Genomic DNA, 18,380 nt, shown 5'->3' on the forward strand with positions numbered 1-18,380 from the left:
AGATTGTATTTGTGAGCATTTGATGTTCTTCTTTAATAACCTCAAGTAAAAGGCTGAATGAATTCAACAACAGTAGCTGAAAAAAGTGCAATGAGTCATATTATAGGAAAATGGAGAAAAGGATACAGGACTCTCCACTGAACACAATCTTATATTGTAGGCAATCTGTGATAACACCCTTTTCATTTCAGTTCAGTCCCATAAAATTACCACTAACATTACAACTCATGCAGAACACAGAAAAATGTAAAAATGTCACAGAATTCTTCCAGATGGGACTTTTAGTTCCACTAGATCACCATCTACTTTTTTACTTGTCTAATATTTCATTACAACCTTCCATAAGTTAATTTTCTTTCCACTGACCATGTAAATCACAAATCAATTTTCATTTAAAATGCCTGACTACAGATTGCTCCTGAAAGCTCAAAGCATATGCTTCAGTGAGTTCTCCAACATTCTTAATGCACATTAGAAAAATGTTGTGTTTTTTTAAAAAATCTTTTTAAAGGAATTAATTTTACATTAAAGTCTGGCATGAGACCCAAGTTGTGGTCCTCCTCCCTTCCCTCTTCTCTCTCCCTGCTTTAAAAAGCAGGTGCATTTTTGGAATGTGACTGTATGCAGAGCTAAATGTCCTTCATGACAAAATTAAGAGCATGATATTCATTCTGAAACCAAAAATTCAGGCAAGAATATAAACTGCTTTAAATTTGCAGAGAGTAGACATGATTACTTAATCCCAAACCCCTACTGCAATCATGTAGTACTCTAGGGGAAAGAAGACAGAAAAAGAAGAAAAGGAGGAAAACCATTCACAGTTCAGTCATTGACTGTGCTTTATTTGAATCAATCTTTTTCTCATATTCTAACAGAATCTTTGTATAACTCAAGGAGTGGCTTGAAATATATGACTGAACATCGCTAACTTTACTCACAGAAGCAGCCACACTAAAGTCAATGGGATACGCCTGTGAGACGAGCAGGATTCAGCCTTTAAAACAACATATAAGAAATGCATTATAGGAATGCTCAGAAAATATCCTGAAACAGTATTCTCTGAAATGTTATTTTCCTATGTTAATTTAAACATAGCACTGTCCCCCTGCAAATTTCCAAAAATAAATTTGTAGCTATAAAATAGCAGACTGGACTCAGGAAACCTGGCTTCTGTGGTTGGCTTTGTGACTGCTCTGCTGAGAAACACAGGGCAGTCGCTTCACTACAGTGTGCCTCGGTTCCCACATTTGTAAACAGTGAATCATTATAGTGAATTGTAAAATGGGACCACTTAAATGCTTGAGCTGACACGTATTCAAGTAAGTGTTTGCTGAAACGGGGTTAGGTTGGACTGATCATGTTGTCCTGCTACCCTTTTCACAGGGAGACTACATTTCCTCACACCAGGAATTCCTGTGCTGTTCAACCTGGAAGTGTTTCCACAGGTTCCTGTTACTACAGGACCTAAGCACCAAACCTGGAAGGACAAATACACCAACAGAGCAATTGGGTGTCTTGGGAGAAGGAAGAGCTGTTTCTTCCCTTGGAACACGCCTTTCTAAAGGCATGGTCCCGAATCACTGAAGTCTAATGAACTGCTGAAGCGCAAAGGGAAGAGAGACACATGTATCCTCCAAGTCTCTTTCCTGATCTTTCCTGGTCTGAATCCACATCTAGGCCTTCCTTTCACTTTGCTGTCTCTCTTTTCCTCTGCTCACCTGACACTACCACATTTACTAAGTCTCCCTTGAGTTTCTAGATTGTCCTTCCATCTCTGAAGTTCACTTCTCTGCTGTTTTTCACCACTCTATGGCAGCTATTAGCAAGGGAGTCTAGCTTTGAATCCCAAATTTTTGAAGCACTCTGACATTGGGATTCTAGCTTGGGGGTGATGGAGGGGGTGTCAGTTTAAATAAGGCTGAGTGCACATGACAATTGAAAGTTCTGTGTTAAGTGGGGCTCTTCCTCATAATGCAATGTGTCAGTGCTGACCACTGAAATGGGGGAAGGGAGACACTCCTGAACAGTATGTGTTACAAGCAGGGTCTTGCCAAAGCATTTGCAGGTTATACTCAGCCAGACCTTGAGGGTCTTCATATAGGGTTTTTTTTTAAACACAAACTCCCAAATGCCAACAGGGCCTCAAGCACTGCATCCACTGTGAATCTGCCTCTCTAAAAGTGAGAATTGAGAGCCTCTGGACTTGGCTTTCTGCTGGCATATCACAATCACCACTTAGAGTTGGCCACTTGCAACAATGAGATGGAATTACTTTAGATATGAAGAGGTGTGGGGGAAAATGTTTACTTTGTTTCCTGATTTAGAGAAAACCCATCATCTAGGAAGGAAGCTATTCGAAACAGTGAAGTCTCCAAAAACATGTCTATTAATAGTCAACGGAATCTTTATGGATTAGAGATTACTATGAAGACAACCTGTCTGGTCCTCAAACAAGTTTTTTAAGTTAACTGTTTTATCTTTAGCTAAGCAAACTACTAGTTGGCTGGGTTATCTGACCAATCAATAAAAGGCCCACAAAAATATTCAAGATGGGAGCTGCCTCTGAGTTGGTTCAATCAGGTGGCTAGCTTACTATTCTTTTGTTTTTCTTTTTTCTCCTATTTTCCTGGCCAGCTAAGGGCTGGAACGCTGCGCTTTTGAGGTTTTGCATCATTTGTCTTTTTATTTGTCCCACAAGTTTTCTTTAACGACTTTCTGTTCAGCCAGCAATGGATTGGCAAATGCGTCTGATGATCAAGGGTGAGCAACCAAAGAGGCATCCCAACTACTGTGGCCAGAAAGCAGGCCAGACACTCAAGTGCCTTTCCATTAACCAGATCCTCTGCCTCTTTATATTACTTTGTGAGATAATTCTGCAGGAGGAGTTTCTATCCCATGGCCTGGCTAGAGGCTCCTGGATGAGAAGCCTAGATGAACCCTCAACAGTAGAAGTAGATGCACAATGCTCATAGCAACAAGTTGGGATTTAAGAAAAGAAAAATCCTAAGGCATATTGGAAAGAAAAAGAAAAAAAAAAACATGTACTCCTCACAGTCTTTTCAACCACCCATGTTTTCATGAACTCTGAGTACTTCTTGATGAGGAGATTAGCATGCATACAAAAAAACATGATGTTTGGGAAGCCTGCATTTCCACCATGAATCCCATCCTAGCAAGTACAGATCGCAAGTTCAGATTTAGACATTTACGGGCCCATTCCAGTGCCTATCAGTAGATTTATATATGTAAACATTTAGGCATTCCATTTTGAGCATTTTACCTACAGTTACTAAACAGAACATTACAGCTGCCAGTGGCTAAAATCAGAGCTGCCAAGTTACATTTAATTCTGGAGGTGCTTATGGTAGAGTGTTATTCATTACATATGCTACGCGACTCTGTAACCTGGGCATTCAGTGCTCTGAAAGAAGCCTCTTCCTAAATAATACTGCTCTGAATCATCAATAATGTAGGATTTGTATTTATTGCATGTATCAGTCACCAATCACTTCTTTCTGAAGCACTAATATAAGTTTAAGGCTATGTCAACATTAGAAAGTAATTTGGTGCAGCATCAGTGGATCACTAGACGGAGGCAGTTGGTGCTAAGTCCCTCTAATCTCCTCTATATGCAGTTTAGGGTTTTTACTTTGGACTATATTTACTCTGGTTTCCTGCACTGAAGGTACGGGGCCTCAAGCTGTCCAAGGGCCAATCATAGGTTTGGATGTTTGTGTCTCCGCTTGGCTCTGTAAAGCATCTGGTGTGCACCCGGACTGAGGCCTGTAGTTTAGTTTCCTCCAGAAGAAATCCAGTCTGCACACATCATACTAACATGAGGCAAATGGTGAAAATAGGGAGATTCATTTCAAACCTGCACTACTGCTCTAAACTAAAATCCTAATGTAGATGCAGCCTACCATACAGTGACATTTATTTTATGAACAATGGGTTACCTCCTGCCTTCCTTTGCCACTTGAACACAACCTTTTTTTAATACCAGTAAGTTTAGCTTTCTCAGCCCCAGTTTCTTAATCTCTACCATGCCATTTATGAAATGATAAAATTGGGAGACAAAGAGAATGTAAGTAGAATGTGACTGTGTATAAATTGCTCTGTATTGGAAATCTCATCCTTCTCTGTTATTTACTTTTCTCCAAGCAAGATAATTATATTTGTATAGGTATAGGTAGAGATATAGATTAGATGCTACATTACAAAGCCACAAGGGTTCCTGATCTTGTTAACATGATGGTTGTCATAGTTTGTTTTGTTTTGCATGAGCAAGAGCTCATTACTGAGAGCCTTTGTCATTCACATCGACTTGTGTCTTCTTAGTGGAGCATTTCTGAAATGAATGGCAGGATATATACATTTCAATTCAAACTGTACCTTGGAGTTTTGCTCCCACTGAAGTCAATGGTACTTCAGGACAAAGGAAGCTTTATAGTTTATACGTTTACAGGCATGCCCCTTTCTCTTGCTCAGTGTGCCTTTAAGGAAGACCAATAGTGATTTTCAAATTGTTTTGCTTTCAGGCATTATTTCAGTTAGTCTATTTAGCTACCTTCTGTACTAGGTTACTTGCAGACTTACACTCCTGGGTTCAAAAGTTGCTACAGTTCTTTATATTCCTTGCAGTGCAGTAGGATGCCATGATGCAAATACACGAAAGCCTCATCCTGTACTGGTTAGCCAGAATGGGTATCGTTCGCTGTGCAAGAGAGGTGAACTAAAACAAGTATCACTGCTGGGGAGGGTAATAGCAGCACTGCTTTTGCAGCAATCCCCTGCCAGGCAATGCATAGACTGACACTGATGGCTGCTCTGGAGAGAGTCACTTACCCTCCAAGCTAGAGGTAAGATGCCAGATAAGCAGTAGCCTGTAAAAAGGGATTAAAAAAAGAGAGAAAACCAGGGGGAAAGATTAAGATAATTTACCCTTGTTTACTTCATCCATCATAAATCCCATTGTCAGCATCTATTGTTCAAGTACCTGACAAACTTCTGTTTCTATTTTCTCCACAAAAGCCTCCCTCATATGGAAAGTTGCGTACCTTTCATGGTTTTATAATAAACTGGAAGTGAGTAACAGTGCGATATCAAAAGAAATAAAACTCCAGTTGCTGTTGCTGCTGGGGTTGCCTTCTGAATGTGGCTTATACAATATTTCATCTGTGCTGACACCTTTCACTCTCAATTATTTGGCTGCTGTCAAAACAAATCAATCAAATTACAGCATTGTGTCTTCACGTTACCATTCCACTCCAATGTTAGCTGCGTTAGCTTTGAAATATATGGAAACGTAAAATTTATTTCTATTATTTATTTAATACAACTTTCTCCCTTGTGATGTTATCTCACAAACATAGCAAACTCAAATTATCTGATGTCAAACGTTGAATATATATAAATACTACTAAGAAATTTTGAAGCAATGGCACTTATGGGAACATAAATGCATAAAGATACACTTGATAAATCTTACACTTACAACCCATGATAAACTTCTGACAAATGGAACATAGTATATACTTTTAATTTTGGTTGCAACTGGGCAAGGTGCTCATATTAGATAAATGTAATTTCATAAGATATAACTTTGAACTACCAATATTCCAGTAAAGGGGGATAAAACAAAGATTTAAAGAACTGATTTTGTTAGCAGTAAAATGAAAAAAAAAAAAGACTGAGTCCAAATATTTTTTAATCATGTTGGGTGCTGAGTGGGGAACACTGTCTTCTGTTACAATTCACAGACATTGATTCAGGAAAGGAAAGGCTAAAATCTCAAAGAGAGAATCTGAAAGTGATTGCTCTGTTCAGACAGAGTTTTCACAGAACATGTTCGAAATTTGTTCTTGAGAGGTTTTATCCTTTTAAAAATAAACAAAATAAAAGAATCAACCTTCAGGTTGCCAGTGAGTGAATTTCCTAAAAATGTACTACTATTATTGCTTTTTAGACAGGATTCATGTCCTGTTTCTACTGCTTATTCTAAAATACAGAAACCCAATATACTAGGAAAACTACAGCAGGTTTATCACCACCAGACATTCACCTATTCTTCATTTATTACTACTGATGTAATGGGAAATCAGTTACAAAGTACAAAACACATTCAGGAATACTTGGGGGGTAAGTAACTTCAAAAATCAAGCTGGAATATAAGGATGGACTGATACAAACAGTACTGGATGAGGAAAGAGACAGACTGAAATGCCATCTGAGAAATGGAAAGAGAAAGATACCCAAGGGTCAGATTCTGTAAATCCAAAGCATCAGCATTGACTTGAATAGAGCCGAACTACGGAACTGAGACAAGAAGCTTGTTTTTAAGCTGAAGATTTTCTTCTAACGTTGGATAATTTATGATAGCAAAATATAGCAACTAAGTGAAGAAAGATTCTGTAAAATAGGTTGAATCTACAGCTGAGTAAGTTCAAAAGTAATATCAATGTTAAAATAAGTAAGCAAAAAACCAAGTAAGACGAGCAATAAACTTAGGAACCAAACTGTGTTGGATCTTATTAGCCTTGATGGAAACTTCCAACCCTTCTGCTGGTTGGAAGAGGTCATTATAGGTCCCAGATAAGGAAAATTCACCTTATAGTTCCAGATACTGAAATCACTAAAGAGCCTGGTTTAAGTTTATGAACCACCACAAAACTTAAGAATTAAAATGACATTTAGCAAAGATCTAGCTGTGTCTAAGGAGCTCAAAGCATAGTGACCTAAGCCACCTTCTAGGTAAGCATACAAGCACATTTCTTTACAGGCGGGAAAAGAGTCAAGAGGATGTGTGTGAATTGTCCGTTATCACACTGGAAGTCTGGGGTGGAGCATACAAGAGAACACAGGTTTTGCGACTGTCCTCTCTACTAAATCTGTCAGAGCAATAGGCTTGTGAGCCTTCAAAGAAAGTAAGCAGCTTCAGGGATCAGGTAACAAAATGAGACCAAGGTAAAATGAGTGCAGAACTCTACCCAAAGGATATAACATCATATAGAGGTCTGGAGACTCGAACAAATCACACAAGTTTCACTTTCATCATTTTGGATGTCACCAGACAGGTTCTGTTTCTATTTCTAAAGCAATCTCAGTGGCGGGCAGAGTCTTTTTTTTCAGAAAAACCCCAAAGATGCTGTAGAATGTCTCAAGTTGAATAAACTTTAAGATTTAATAGTAAAGTCACAAGGCATCTTCAGAACTTTCCATGACAATTAAAAAAAAAAAAAAGAGCCCTCCATTTAATGTATTGAACCACATAGACTTTAAAGAAATTTCATTAAAAAAACCTGGCTCCCAGGCTGTTAACTTGTATGTTCCATGGGTTCAGAATTTGCACTATTAAAAAGCCCGTAAACCCAGTTGGTCAATAAAGACTTTGTTGTTTTTATGAGTCCCTAAATATATATGTGCTTGATTAGAATCTCGCTGGTCTATGAGGAACGCAAGTTTGTATCCAGGGAGTTTTTAAAACATGAATCATAGGGATTTTATTAATACAAATACCATAGAAAAACAAAGGAAATTAAACCACAAAGACTATAAATGCCTGACTTAAATCCACCAAGGCAAGGAAATTAAGAGTGAAGGCTGCAAATTCATCATGGTAACCCTTCTATAGCTCACTGTATTGTAGTTAGGTGTCTTGGATCAGCATACGAGTCATATATGCATATACCATATGGATGTACCTATCTATTTGCATGTGATCCACCAGTGCATGCAGCATGTATGCTACAATGCTGAAGTGAAGAACAGAGCGACAAACACTAGCCAAGATTTTTACTTGCATTTGAAATTTCTTGGATTTTATAAGATTACAGTAAGTTAAGTGCTTAACATTATTGGAATGAGTTTTCTCTACATTAATTTAAATTGTCACGGTCTAAATTCAAGAAGAAGATTAAAGGCTCCTGGAAACAGGTGCAAAGATATACTTTAAAAGCAGCATTAAAATGCATCCATGTTCTGGTTGACAGAAATTTCATTTACAATCCTGCACACAGAATATCCCTGCCAGAAGCAATATCAGTCTGAGGCAGGGCTAGGAGGATATCTGCTGCTGAATAAAGGGGTACATTCCCATAAATGACTAGGTCTCAGATACCAATCATTCCACAACTCCTAGCCTACAGGTCATGCCTGTCAGAGGATACTGAACCAATGGGTTTTTGGTGGAAACTTAGTAGAAGAGCAGACTACTTCTGTCTTGTCCATCTGCTTCTTGGCATATGAGTCTGGAAACTTAAACTCTGCCAAAACTTGGCCTCCAAAGTTTAAGTAGGTGTGAACTTCTAAATTTCAGAATTAGTTTGATCTGCTTCACTTTGTTATTCCTCACTGATGTTGTTCCATAACCCTTTCCAGTGAAAAAACAGGCACATCTGGAGTCTATTTTGGGTGGAAGACAACAACAGAGCATACAGACATTAATACTACCGCATTTTAATGTCTCTGAAGGTAGCCTTTAACTTATGGGGCAGAAAATACAAACAACAAATAGCTAACACATTGGGAGTGATCAATAAACAACTAGTAGCTAATAAAGTCCTGAACCTTTCACATTTCCTCTGTGAAGGTAGCAATTTGCCACTGAACAAGATGAACAATTAACATGGGGCCGGGTCATTCCCACAGAAGAAGCCTTGAAAAGTGGGGGGAAAAAAAGAAAAAAAGAAAAACAGTAAGATTCTATCTATATTTCCTTCAGGAAAGCAGCTTTGCCCTTTCTCCCAAAAGCAAACACTAGGCATCCCAAGCAATATGCTTCCTGGGAGACCAGCTGGAGACATAAAACCTTCTACACGCTCTGTCTTTAGGGATCTCTGCCTGCAGCATCAGTTCCCCTAAAATATGTCGATGGAAAGGAGCCTGGGGAAACCTGCTGCATGGCTTGCTAAGCCGCAGGCGATCTGTGCATGCCACAGTACACCGAAGGATGCACAAACTTCTATTTGTTTCCATGCAGTAAGGTAAGGAGGTTAGTCTTATGGGGTAGCTAACCCCATCTCTGGGTAAGTGAGCCCTTCACAGTGACCGTATTATGTGCAGCATTTACACAGTATCAGTGGAGGTATACTTGGTTTGAGGGCTTCACTGAAATTGCTAGCGAATGCAGCTCCTTTTCTTGGTTCTTGTTATTCTTGTTCTGGTTATGTCAGTACAGTGAAGAAGTACCTGGGAATAAACTATTCCTCTAAGTGAAAAATCATTTTGATTATTACTGACATGGGTGCTCATTAAAATACATAAGTGAAACACTGCCTTTCTGCAGACTCTGAAAGCTATTTCATGTTACTTGAAGGGGAATACAAATGAATAGGGACTGCATCACTTTAGTTAAAAGCAGAAAATGTTCTTAAAACTGGAATTTGGACTCTAGATCAGTGAGCAATTGAGGTTTGTAGTTTATTTCTTTTCTGTCTTTCTTGTTTTTCACACCTTTCTGATTTCTGATTTTTAAGCTGTGTGTACATGGGGAAATGGGGATAGTGTATGTTTACTTTATCTGTTGTGCAATTAATGAAACAAATCTATGTTAAGATGAAACAAGATCTAATAAATGTAAACAATACATTTTCCCCATCTGTTACCATTATGTCTTTACTCAACATTTATACTGACTGATCAGATCTCCAAGTAAAAAAAACACCTTTTTAACTTCTTTTACCATTATCTCTGCCTAGTGTTACCAATATCAGTGCATTTTAATGGCTGTCTCCTAGCTCTCAAGATGTTTAATACATTTCTCCTTCCATTGTATTGCAGCTAAAATATGACTGTTGCTGTTTAAATAATGTAATTTAATGATTTCACATTTTCAGCCATGCAAGGCTTTCTTTCAGCACTGAAGTCTTTCACTAATGATTCGGGGAGATAGTTTGTTCTCTTTTCTTTCAGAACTCAAGACTGAGAAACTCTGACTTGGAAATAAATTATTGACATCCACTTTAGAAACAGTATAGTTTGTGGTGGAAATAAAATACACAAAGTTTCAGTGCTATGAGTCTGGAATTTCCGACTTGTTCATTCCTTTTGAGGTTCAAGTACCATCCAAGCTCCATAATAGTGGAGAAGTCTAAAACGCTGTTGTGTCATTGTCATGTGATGCAATTTATTTTGGCCCACCCTTAGCAGAGAGACTCCCAAATTGTTATCCACGGACTGTGAGTAGCTAGTGGTGAGCTGGTAGACTACCTGGTGGTAGTTTTTTCTCATTTCTAACATATATGCCATACTAAAAGGATAGCTAAAACACTTTAACTTTTTAACTAAAACTGCTTTGGCTGTCATTCAAGTGAATGAAAGGACAGGACAGACCTTTAACAACTCCTCAATACTGAAACAGATTCCCCTTCTCAGCGATTTCAACATGCATGCAAATGGCCAGAAACATATATTAAGAAAACAATATAGAACAAACTCAGCCCCAGATCGTTGTCTCCCTGTTCAGATATCCAGAAATGTTATACTTGGACAGAAAAAGCAGATGGGCTTAATGAGAGTATGCCTTTCCATGAATATCACCTTCCAGACAATACTGAATACTGTGACATTAAGCAGCTATTAGTCCCTTGGAGAGATCCTTGAGAAGGATAACTAAAATGAAGAAAAGGAGAAAAACCCCCAAAACTTGAGAGAGATGAGACCTGGAAAAGGAGCTGCAGAAACTGAAATTGTTCAGTCCAGAGAAAAGTTTCTCAAGAACTGAAAGAAGAATATTGATGAATACCTGTTTGGAGGATAAAAGGAAAACTGACAATGTTTTCTGTATCAGTCAATAAAGATGGGCTAAGAAGCAATGGACTAAAAGTAAAAATGGAGACAGCCAGACTGGCAACACATTGTCTTGTAGGGTACCTGTCTCACTTCCTCCCCTCCCACAAGCTCACAACTGTTGGTGTGACGCCTCCAAAATTTTTGCTGTTTAGAAAAACACTCCTGTGTTCCAGGTGTAACTCTAAGAAATGGTGAGGGGATAACAGGTTTGTAACTGTGCCTGGAAACAGGCCCAACAGCTTCCTTGAATGGTGTTTAAACTCATATCTTCGGTACTTTTAGTGGATTCCAGTAAAAAGTTACGGTTGTTGATTTTAACGTTTTGTTCAAAGAACTGTTGGTAGAAAGTCAAAGTTCTACAGGTAAATCTGTGTTATGTTCGAAGATGTTTGTTTAGTCTAAAGCAGATGGCTCTGTTCTGCCACAAGCCCCTAGCATCTCTGTAAATTTTATTCTTTGCACATTTCTTGTGCATATTAAATTTGCTTAATATGAGGCAGTGAAAATGTGCAAGTATTCACTGTGAGAATTTACAAATTCATCTTCCTTCCTTCTGTTCACAAGCATTTGACTTATTTGCTCAGGGAACAGAAATGGTATAGCAGCGTGTGTGACAAACGACATAGTGTAATGAACAGAGAATAATCAAACATATATCAAGAAAAATAGTTTTCAAAGAAGCTTACAATCTAAACCTATCTTCACTTACAGCAACAAAACTATTGACTTAGTGGTGGATCAAGACCATATAGCAACTGAACAATTTAACATAAATAAACGTGAAAAAAAGACCTTATTTATAGGTAATTGACAACTGAAGAGCAGGTAATTTCACTGAATAAGTTATACTATGTGAGTAATTTCCATATCATTAATCTCTCAATTTTCAATGTCTTGAATTTTTAAAGGAACTTTTGTTTTCTCTTGTTTCAAATACTGAACGTATCTCCAATATGATTCTTATCAGCGAATGCTTTATTTTCTTGCCACAAGTAAGATTCTTCATTGTTTTCTCCAATCACCCTGAGGTCTCATGACACTGAACCAGATCTGAAAGTCTCTAAGAAGAAAACCACGGTTAAGCAGCTATGTGAATCACACCAAATTTGGTCAGATTACTCCCTTGATCAACATTTAGTATGAGTTCAAGTATTCTACTGGATCAGAACTTTTCTGAATTGATACACTATTCAGGAAGTCTTCAGGGTGTCTTTTGCGTACCCAGCTTGGGTAGTTTGGGATAAAGAGGTTTAGAAGTTTAATGATAAGAGAAGAACAAAACCAGAAAAGACCCAGCTCACAGAAGCTTTGGACATCTACACTTGACTGCTCTGGGAATTCAGGGACAGCAGAAGTGACAACAAGAAGAGTACAGAAGATAGGTTAGAAAAGAGCATGAAAACATGTCCCCCAGTCATTTAGATTGGCCATGGTATGGTGAAGTTTGATGAATCTGGTTTGAATTCTCTGAAAGGGCATGAATTACCAAAACCATGTGGATGCAAAGGCTTCTGTGAGTATACCTATAAAAATGCTGGCTATGAAACACACATTCTCTATGATGATCCTGGGAGCAGAGGTCAGTCACATTCAATGAAATTAATGATACCACACAGCAAGATGTTCTCTAGAAACACAGCATTCTCATCTGACTCTTATTTTCATTTACACATGCATAGCGTAATAGGCTATATAGGACGTAACGAAAGCATACAGCATGATTCAGGGCTCTTAAGTGCTACCTTGACAAAGTCACTTCATTTCTTTGCCTATCAGTTCCACCCCCAACTAAAGTGGGCAATGGGACTGCCTTTCTTCATTTGGATATTGTAAGTGTACATACAAAGTATGTGAGGCACATGGGCAGAGGGTGTACAGAAGCAGCTAACTGAATTCATGGGTCCTTTTCCTTTCCAGTATTTTAAGGATGCCATGATTGTCTCCACAGAAGAGGAACTGCACCTGATGACCCAACAAGTCCCTGTTTGATCCTATACTTCCACGTACAAGTAAGAATTATAGAGGAAGACTTTTCAACTGATCAGGTCATTGCTTGCAAAATTTATTTGGCAGTGGAGTTGCACCTTTTAGCCAAGAATTATATACCCATGGCTAAACTAAAGAGCAAAGGTTGCCTGGCTTAATCCCCACTCTCCAGCTTTGCAATGCAGGGTGAATTAATGATGTAAGAACTGTACAAGCTTATGTTTATTTATAATACTACATACACAGCAACCATAACCTGGAACACTCCAGAGTGGAAAGATATGTTTTTATAATGCTTGTTTCTTCATTAAGATTTCATCACCCACCTACACTAAAAAGCCACTTCCTCTTCACTTTGTTATATCTGCTTTTACCCACTCCTGTTCCTGCATTATTTTTTTAATCTCCAGTTCCCTACTTTACATGCACTCTCAAATTTTAAACAAGCAAAATTTGTGCATTAGTGTGTCCTTTTCATCTGATTTATGAATGACAGGTTCTTCGGTGCAGCTTAATGGTATGAGAGAGACATTATTTTAAACATTAAAGTGAAAACCATTTACAACTATGATAAGAGAGGTCTGTTGACATTAAATTTTAAAACATGCACAAGGTAAAGGCAAGTAGCTGCTCCAACAGGTGAGAGTACTATGCATGTGGTTTGTAGGGAGTTTGTTCTACACATTAGCTGTCTCTTCCTTTTCTCTGTTTCACAACCTGTAGGATATGGTGATTCAAACATCCATTAAGTCATCATCAGCAACCAGAGTTTAATCACCTGAAAAGTACTTAGGGTGCAGCACGAGCATTTATTTAATAAAACTCCCATTTTGTCTGTGGAAAACTTTTCTTACCATTTATGTCAGCAAGAAATAAAGAATAAATAAATACAAAAAATTGAAAGAACTGAAGCTGTATTTTGATACTTCTTCCCCACACCGCCATCACTTTCACACTGGATAGTCACATCCTTAGCATACTTCTATTAAAGCTGTTCTTGCAATTCAATTGTGAGATTTTTGCTAATACTTATCTTGCTATATTTGGTTCAATTCAGTTCAGCAGCAACCTTATTTGGAGTAGTAAATAAATACATTTGTATTTTATATCATATGTTTGGATTGAGTACTGTTTCTAACTGTGTTAGACATACAGTTAGAACAGCACAGAATACTAGGGAAAAACAGGTATATGGTATCTCACAGTACTACTTTTCAGCCTAATTTTAGTCCATAAAGAGAATACAACACATATCCTACTGCAGACCTGTTGCAGACATGGTACAGATCAGACAACAGGGAGGATACACAGATTAACTGTTTACTGCTCTAGTTTTGGAGTCATGCAGCTCCTCCAGTGACTTGGACCATTCTCAGAGGGTCCAGTGGATGGCAGAACGCTATGGTAAAGCTGACCTCACATATGAGGAATGAGAATGCATACCCTGAACATTAATGGCAGCTACCTGAGGTAACTCTGATTTTATAATAAAAGGTTTTTAAAACGTGACTTTGAGGCACCACTGTGTTTTTAGTTGCCTCTATTCATTCAACATACCCTAATCAGCAGTGGTTAAACAGAAAACCTGACTTCATGCTGCCATTTGAAATTTTAAAGTGAACTGTGAGTAGGGAACATTGATCGCTGATGACAGAAAAGACTAACGAACCATTCAAGTACCTTACAGTACTGATCTGCAGAATGTAAAAACCAACCCCCCAATGCCTTTTTATAAAAATGCAAATATCCTTTATGTATCTCCTGAGTATTCAAAAGCAATCCAAGTATTAACTTTCAATAAGTATCAAGAAGAGCATTACACAGGACAAAGAGATCACTGTTTAAAATGGAGAGAGAGAGAGAGAGGGAGGGAGGAAGGGAGAGGGGGGGAGAGAGAGGGAGAGAAAGCAAAACAAACAAGCAAAAGAATCCTTTACAAAAATGCTAAACACAACTTACCTTGTAGATTTTGCAATGGCAAAGTCATTATGCCTCCTGCTGCAGCTGCTGCTACCAGCCCTTGGATGTTGGTGAGATTAGCTGTAGGTAGAGTTAGGACCAGTCCTTGTTGGCCACCCAGCTGTCCAGCCATGTTGAAAGGAATAAGGATGGGCTGATTGAGGGCTGGAGTGCCTCCTGGCATCACCCCTGCTACCGCTGAGGCTAACTGCTGGGCTGTCAGTAATGGCTGTAATGAAACACAGAGAGTAAGCCTATTTTACTGTTCTTGGCTCAATGTTACATGTCTATACCTCTTCTGCTTGCGATGCTTTAGTGGTACAGCATAGACATGCAATTACAATGCACCGTTTCCAGTATTTCAAAGCATACATTTTCACCAACACAAAATGCTTTGACAAATTTGATATACTGAAGTTGTAAGCCTAATAGTCATGTAGCATGGGAGCAATTCCAGTTGAATCTAGAATGGACAGTTCATTACACATACACCAAAGATATTTTATCAACACAAGAAGGCCTAATTCAAGCCAACCTACAAGTACTTGCAAACATTTCCCAAATTTTCCCAGTTGTATATTGGTAAGAATTAAACACACTACAGTGACTATTGCCAGAAGCTATGTGGACTGCAGGCAGACTGTACTGTGAAGTGGGTTAGACCATTAAGTATCTTCTCAGGGTATGATGATATGGAAAATCTTTTAAAACTTTGTACAGAGTCATACTATTATGCCAAAATTTTGCTGCAAAGAAAAAAAATACCTGGCAAAAAAGATAATGAAATGCTTTTACTAATGCAGGAGCTGTATGTGACATGCAGAATTGTCAGAGCCAATAAGGCTGCATTAAAATTGCACTAGCTTTTTAATATTAAATCATGACCTGTATTTCAAAAACAACTTACATAAGAAGTTCAAATAATTTAACCTCCTAAATATGCCAAAGTGCTTATACTTTATTTTAGAAAAGCACAGAAAAAGCTAACCTTTCTTAGCAAATACCTTTTAAAACCTATATATGACACACGGATACTACCTTTTTGTAACACCAAAATGCAGCTAAACAGCTTAGAATTGCATTTTCTATATTACACAGATAAATGATGATCATTCATGATTATTTACTTTTCATCAAATTATATGTTTCAATTAGTCTAAAGAAAAGATACTGACCTGGGGCCCAACGGGGAACGCAGGATGGGACTGACTGGGTTGGTGTTGGTCAGCTGTGCTTGTATCAGACAGCACTGTGTTTCCTCTGGCCTCTAGAATTCAAAGAGAAAATCTACCTTAATATCAAGCCTGGGGACTGGCACATTACTTTCTGCTGTGATGTCACATAACATCAAGCTGCAAATGATATGCTAAAGTGCTTTATCAATAACTCAAGCAGTCAAATCACTTATCAGCTGCATAAATTATGCTAACATTCATTCAGACCAGCCAGCTCATTCAAGGAGATACAAAAATCTGACAGCGGTGAAACTGAAGCTATCATCAACCCAGTTAATGTGGGTTGCATTATACATCAATTTACATACAGTACATGAGCACTCTGCGTGTGTGGGAACTGCATTTTTTATGCTTAGGTGAGCATCAGCCATTCTAATTCCTGAAAGCAAAAATTATCTGAAAAACAATCAAGTCACAGCTACTTTGTGTCTTAATAAAGTCTTTTCTTATGCCACTTACTGAGGCAAGAATAAGGCAGAATAAAGGACACTAGGCACAATAAAAGGCCCTACATAAACTGAAAATAAGTATTCCTCCAAATGACAGCTACTCTCCTTGGCTTCTAAAGCAAGGGGGGAGCAAAATTCTGCAAAAGCAAGGCTTTTCAGCATTTATTGAGATGATCAATATCCAACATGAACTATATGCTGGCACTAATGACTTGCTGAGCGCAGAATATAACCCAGCCCCACTGGATTTTGCTGAAGTCTTCAAAACAGATTTTACAAAGAAAAAGAAAGAAAGATGTCCTATCAGGTGCAAGAAAAGTACCAAGTTCTTTTCAAACCTACAACCAGATCCTCCAGTCCCTCCTGGGGAAAGACTCATTGATTCACAAACTTTTTCAGCACTGATGGCAAGATCAGGCCCACATTTATCTTTGAAGCTCAAAGAATGACAGCAAGCATCAAAAGTAGCCGCAAGAGTACTGCAGTGTTTTAAAAGGAAAATCCTGGCTACAACTTCAGGTTTCCTGGTTAGTACGATAGCTTTTGCCCCATTAGTTTGTTAGTTTTTTCTGATGCGTGGTTGAAATCCAATTCTAAGTAAACCTTAACAAGATCCTCTTTTCCAATGTTTGTCCTATGAATAGCAAGTGCAAGACAATTCAGAACTAGTTTATTGGCATGCCATGGTGTGCTAGGGTAAAAGGATATGATTCTTTCATACTTATAAATTTTAAAGAGGGTATTATCAGCTCATTTAAAACAAATTCTTCTATATATTCTCCAAGGGGACAGACTTATAAATAATGGAAATGTGAAAAAAAATACTTCAGCACATTAAGGTACAAATAAAATTGACTGGTACATATTATTCAATTGACTTTATCTCTACAGCAAAGTGTCAGTCATAACAGCATTTTAGAATGGGATTAAACAATAAATGTGCAGAGCTATTATGCAGAAATCTGAAAATCTGATTAATTTGTAATATTTCTGTGTGCTCTCAGAGAGTCAGAAATGGACATTGCTTTGGGAATGCTTACAAACCTTCTATTGAAATTTCTAAATTGATTTGGAACTAATAAAACATACAGACTTGCTGACATTTTATAAAGTGAATTCCATCAAAATGTTTGGCATTTTATTGACTACTGTCATTTAATAATGAGAATAAGATGACCTATTATAATTGGTGAGGACTCCAACAATTGCCTAATAGCACGTGAGACTCAGCCACTACATTTTTTATGTGTGATTTACTCATCTGAGATACTTGAAAAGCAAGAAATGTAACTAGAGATGCAAGATTCAGTGAAAGCTGTTTCTTTCAAATGTCTTACAATCCTAGCAGGATTGCTGCCATCAAACAGACCAAACCTAGGTTTTCTTCAGTATGGTTTTCTCCTATACAAAATATGGTCCTACATTGCTGAACACAATTTTACCTTAGGATATTTCCACATATCACACTATTTTTTAAAATCTTCTTATCACAGCTGTATGTATAAAGTGATATTAGAACAAAGACTCAATACCAATGAATATATCACTCTCCATTAAGATCAAATCTTCTAAATCAAATTTTAAATGTAATTTTAAGGGCTGAGAATTTTGTCTTAGCAGATGATTTAGTTAATATTAAAACAAGCTCCTAATAATCTGTCACATCATTAAATTGTCCTATGAAAGGTTTGGGTGAAGTAAAAAAACAGGAGTGAAATACTTTATTAGAATTTGATTTTCCTGCAATTAATATGGCTTGATTTCTCAGCAAATAAATAAGAAGCCTCAAAGAAATATGCCTGTGCTTTAGCATTTTTTCATGGTACAAGCTATCCTAAGAACCACTGTTTTCTGTTATCTGTTCCCTAAGGATTTTGCAGTATTTCATCTCACAAGCTGTGTGTTGTACAAGTAGGTTATGCAGTCCCATTAAACTAAAATTAATTACATTCCTTTCCTTTTG

General features: G+C 37.8%; 1 protein-coding gene across 1 annotated transcript in view; it reads right to left on the reverse strand.

Annotated features, from left to right (window-relative positions):
• The window catches only part of POU6F2 (POU class 6 homeobox 2), a 312,693-nt gene that overhangs the window by 163,532 nt on the left and 130,781 nt on the right, over positions 1 to 18,380 (reverse strand). The window contains exons 3-4 of the mRNA XM_013955696.2: positions 15,909 to 16,000; positions 14,734 to 14,962 (exon numbers count right to left, since the gene is read on the reverse strand). Coding sequence (XP_013811150.2) covers positions 14,734 to 14,962; positions 15,909 to 16,000 — 321 coding nt within the window. The remainder of the gene's footprint in view (positions 1 to 14,733; positions 14,963 to 15,908; positions 16,001 to 18,380) is intronic.

Source organism: Apteryx mantelli, chromosome 2, assembly GCF_036417845.1.
Source record: "Apteryx mantelli isolate bAptMan1 chromosome 2, bAptMan1.hap1, whole genome shotgun sequence".
NCBI classification, from domain to species: domain Eukaryota; kingdom Metazoa; phylum Chordata; class Aves; order Apterygiformes; family Apterygidae; genus Apteryx; species Apteryx mantelli.